Here is a 5,203-nt window from a genome sequence, read left to right on the forward strand (position 1 = left end):
CGATAATACTTGTTCTCCGAAATACTTTGTTCGATTGAGTATTGTTGTCTTGCATTTGCTCTGCAAAGTCTATTAAAACTCAACAAACAATTATTCGAAAAAGTTTCCTAGTTTGGTGTGATAGGAAGCATACGATGAAATTGAACTAATTTTTCAACAATCATATGGTCAATAAAATGTATGTTCCGTTTATATGTTGATTCAATGGTTTTTGTACACAGGCCATTCCATTCTAAACCTCCTCAGTTAGATAGAAATAAAGGAAACTGGAAGGCGTAAAAGTACAAAAGAATATATGAGTTCCAGGCTAAGTCATAGGTGCAAAATTCTCGAAGTTTTCCTTTAAAAAGCATAACTAGTTAAGGTAAAACTTAGTTAAGAATTGGAGCCAACAACAAGGCATATGGTTTGAAACCCTACCCCAACTGTTTGTATTGAAAATGAAGAAAAACAAAACCCTCAAATGCAGGCAGGGCAGCTTCAGATCAGCTTAAACGAATGTAAAGAGAACTGAAATTCCCTCACTACCAAAGATTCTTCCAATTTAAGATATCAAAAGTGAATGCCTATCCCCATCAATAAAGGACAAACATCTGAAAAACAGGCATCCCATCAAAACAAATTAAGCACAAATACTTGATAGAAAAAAAACAATGTCTACAATAATTTTTAAGCTCAACTCTCATACAACTTCTCATGTTAAACAAATTGATACAATCTAATACCTCAACCCAGCTGGGTATTTTCCTGCACAAACTTTACATATCATTGATAGAATTTTCTACAACTTCAGCATACTTAATTAATTATGAGCCCCAAAAGTACTATATACCCAAACATTAACTAATGTCCAAGAAAAAGCATAAGAATAAAGGGAAAAGTAAATATAAGAAAAGTAATCATTTCTTAAACATATCTTGGAGAATCAACACATTGTATTTTATTGAAAGACTTATACAAAACTGAATGCAAGTGAAATAACTTTACTTGAAACAACTGCCATCAGAAGATAAATGTCAAATTACATTATATAAGGGCAATAGTCTGCATGATGTGCACACAAAAATATACTTAACTAAAAAGGTCATCCCAACTTGAAGAAGAAAACCAATTTATCAAGCTGGAATATTATTGATACCGGAGGTTCTATGGAGACGATAGGGGTGCCTACCTCCCTGTAGAGCTCGAACCAAGAACATTGTAACTATCAGATAAAGAAAAAAAAAGAATGTAATACTTATTGATACGTGACATTTGGGACATAAAATTCGCATCAAAGACCAAATTTGGACTCATAAATTATTTCACAGGAGGCACCAAGATGGAGACGAATCCAATCCATTATGCAGCAACTTGACTGAAAAGGCTTTTTCGGATCTGCCAATGAGAAATACAGCTGTTAGTTTATTACTCTAAATAAGAACGTTATGATAGAATGGTGCAACAAAATAAAAAACAATTGGCGTTCCTTTGCAGTTGGTGAAGTGGAGCTATAAGAAAGACGTATTGGAATATTGCAAACAGACCCAGGTAAAGTAATTGTATTTCCGTTCTTTTATCAAAAGTGTCAAATCCTCAAATAAAGAATTTGTATATTCCCAAAGGATAAGAAAAGGTGAGGGAGGAGCATAAAAATGCACCTTTAAAGGCCGATATAAAGTAAAGGAATCATGTTGTTGAGCTTATATTCCTAAAGGTTAATCATAAGTTAAAAGTTCAACCTCTTTATTGTCAAGCTAGATGTAACTAACCAAAGTTAAAAATATGCATCCTGGGCAAAATTTGAGTGGGCCAGTAAGTAAAATAACAACGTACTGAGGAACTTACAGATGCAGTTGGTAAAAACGTTAAAGCTTGTCTCACCTTCTCTCTTTAAATATGTTCTGTTATTAGTGACGAATGGTGCCACAAAACTTTTCCATGTTTGTATGTAAAGAATCAATACACAACTGGTAGCAGTGAACATTTATAAAACTAAAAGAAAAAAACCAAGAAACAACCTAGTAAACTAAGCCTTGTCTTCTAGCAAAACAAGAAATCTTCTAAATGTGGATCTTTTCCTTTCTAAATTTCTTTTTGAAGAACTTTTTCGCTCTAAAAATGATGTAAGACAATAAGTTTTACACATGCGCACAGCGGATTAGTAATTAGCGAGGTAATTAGCAGCCACCCCAGTAACAGACAGTAGGGTATGGTTGAGAAGTATATGTACCTCTGGAAGTTTTTTACGGAACACAACATCCAATCTAGCATCAAGGGTGTTCTCACAGACAATCTTCCCATCTCGAGATGCCAAGACCACACCTCCAGAGCTGAACAATCAAAAGCTTAATATTAGAAGCCTATAGATATATTGTTCATTTTTCAAAGAAATAGTGCATACTGCATAGCAGAGAGAACCAAAAGAAGAAAAACTTATGATACAAGGGCTCAATACAATTTACAAAGTGAAAATTCTAAATTGTATTCCGGTCAAATTTCATACACCATAACCTTGTATTTTGAAGTTCATATTAGACAGCCCTCGTAGTTTGCAAATTCTACAAATTGAATCATTCTATCAATTACAACTGATACTTCTTAACTGAATCAATAAACATGGATTAACATAAAAAATGTCATGCGTAGTATCTCTATCAAAAGTAACAGTATTGTTTATTAGAATACTTCAATTCGCAGACTTGGAAATGAACAAACCATGGGGTACCTAAGACTATTGTCAAAATACAAAGGTACAATCTGCAATTGTAAGAAATCGCAGGATTAAAAATCCTAAACAAAAAATTTGTGCCTGTCCCCGGGGCAGGAGTAATTAGTTACAAACTAGACAAATAAGATATGCTTGTCAGGCTGAGGCAAAGTATTCAAAAGTTACCTCCCAATCTCATAACACATAACTTTGCCAATGCTGAAATAATATTATAACTGACCAAATTTAAGAAGCAGGAAGTTTGTATGTAAAAAATGGTAAAGATTGAAAAGGAAAGATTACCAAGAAGGACCGTGATGATGGTGATGACTTGGACCGGGTGGAAGATGGACATGGTCAACAATGATCTCTGGCTCATGAACTTTTGCTTTCTCTGCATATTCAACAGCTGCTGAACCCAGCACAGACTCCACCAAATGGACGTCACTTTTGCGGCATCGCAATAAAACGGCTGGCTCTTTCAGTCGAAGCAAGCTCTATAAAATAACAAAAAACCTTCAGGCAGTGCATAACACATCTAGTATATGTATATCCAGCATCATATTTATCCTACAGCAACCATACTAACCAAAATTTAAAGGGAAGATCAACCCCCACAATGCATTCTAAGCAGCAACTATCAACAAAGAGATGAATAAAAAAAGAAACTCATTCATTGTTTATCATGATGATGAGTGTTTCAATTTGATACCTTACAGAAAGGAGAATTTTATCCATCCAGAGTTATGTGAAACAAAGATTTGTTTTGGACATTTAAAGTTCCTAATTATCTGGCATAAACAATTAGTAGCACTCTCTTACGCGTAATAAATAGACAACTATAAGAACCAGCCAATACGAAGCAAACTTTATGACTATAAGAAGTTTGTCTAAATCAAAGAATCAATAAGTCTACAGAAAAGTTTATGACATTCAGATATAGATAATATTTGAAATTTACTAACCTGAACAATGAGATCCTTCAAAAGATTTTTGTAGACATGTTCATTTTGGCTTACACTGAGAAGCTCCTTTGATGCTGCCTCTTTCATATTGTTTACAACATCATCCTGAGCTTGCAGAACTTTGATCCGAGAAGCATTGAGCTGCATGGAGTACTCGCTGGATAAAGCATCAATTGCGCGAAGATGTTATTCGTCTATTACAAGCTTTCAAGCAACTAAGACGCATGAATAATGAAACTATAATTAACAAGTTATAGGGAGGAAAAAAAAGAGTGCAGACAGTTACATCTTCTTCCGGATTTCAACTTGCTTCTCCTTCTTCTCGTACTCTTGCCTGATCTTCTTCTTCTCTGCCTCAACCAGCTGCAACTTTTCAATATTGAATTCCTACAATAGAAAGAAAAAAGAAAATGAATTCCTTCCGTCCAATGGTAAATGCACACAAACAGAAATACAGCAGATACGAAACCTAGAATCTGTAAGACATAGGTAAGCGATCATAAAGCAATGCCATAAGTAGGTAGTTTTTAGGAGGATTAGCAAAGAAGAGAAGTAAGAAGTAAAATCATGGCATCTAGAAGCAGAAAGAAGTAGAAATCGAAGGAAAAAAGAAAAAAAGAAAGAAAGAAAGAAATACTTCTTCAGCAGAGACGGAGATCTCGTTGGCCTTTTCCTCGGCTTCCTGGCGGATGAACCTGACCATCTGCTGGATCTGCTTGGAAACATCTGCGTCATTCATTTTGGCGAAGTGTGAAGATCCAAGCCCTAGAAACTGAGGAGTTGGTGTGATCGTTAGCTCTAAGATGCCTGGATAGAAAACAACGAAAGCGTTGGATGGTGTGAGAAGAAAAGACAGTAGATAGAGTGTAGAGCGCGAGAGAGAGAGATAGCAGAGGGTACGTACCGATCTGGAGAGAGATGACCAAAAACGAAGAAGAATTGAGGAAGGATGAGAGAAGAAAGAAAGAAAACGAGTGAAAGAGAGATTGTGAGATTTGGAAGAAGAGGGTCCCGCTGAACGTTAGCAACGTGAGAGAGATTGGGACACGATCGCGAAACCAAACAAGATATCAAAACAGCCTTCCATAGTTTTTTCTTTTTTTTTTTTTTTATCTATTTTTATCTTTCTATTTCTTTTTCCCTTCCACGGGGTAGAGACTCGATCCTCATCTCTAGATCCATATTTATAAAATATTCTTATCTACTATGATTTTTATTATCTCATCCCAATCTTTAAATCATATAGTTAAAGAAGATATAACGACCCAACTCTTTATACTAAGCTGAGGTCGTTACTAAAAAGAAACAATGACAAGAGACAGTTTTTGTTGAAACGAGGGAAGAATAAATTTTCATTAAAAACGGAATATTAAAACACTGAAACATAAACGCGGAAGCAAAACTGAGTCCCTATATGGCATGTCACGGATCCTTCTTTGTCGCTCGCCAGCTTTCCTCTACCTTTACCTTCGCCTGAAATGTTAAACATAGAAAGAGTGAGTATAAACATATACTCAGTAAGGGACCTACTACTAGTCCCGCTAGGTGT

The 5,203-nt window shown here is 35.4% G+C and overlaps 1 protein-coding gene across 1 annotated transcript; it reads right to left on the reverse strand.

Annotated features, from left to right (window-relative positions):
- Positions 1-963: 963 nt before the first annotated feature.
- On the reverse strand, positions 964-4,796 carry LOC103491820 (V-type proton ATPase subunit E). The gene is made up of 7 exons (XM_008451922.3): positions 4,559-4,796; positions 4,292-4,461; positions 3,941-4,041; positions 3,655-3,811; positions 2,993-3,186; positions 2,213-2,312; positions 964-1,377 (listed from the first exon to the last, which is right to left on the reverse strand). The coding sequence occupies exons 2-7, from the start codon at positions 4,391-4,393 to the stop codon at positions 1,342-1,344; spliced, it is 690 nt and encodes a 229-aa protein (XP_008450144.1). The 5' UTR covers positions 4,394-4,461; positions 4,559-4,796; the 3' UTR covers positions 964-1,341.
- Between the last annotated feature and the right edge of the window lie 407 nt (positions 4,797-5,203).

The sequence above is a fragment of the Cucumis melo genome, chromosome 6 (genome assembly GCF_025177605.1).
Source record: "Cucumis melo cultivar AY chromosome 6, USDA_Cmelo_AY_1.0, whole genome shotgun sequence".
In the NCBI taxonomy this organism is placed as follows: Eukaryota; Viridiplantae; Streptophyta; class Magnoliopsida; order Cucurbitales; family Cucurbitaceae; genus Cucumis; species Cucumis melo.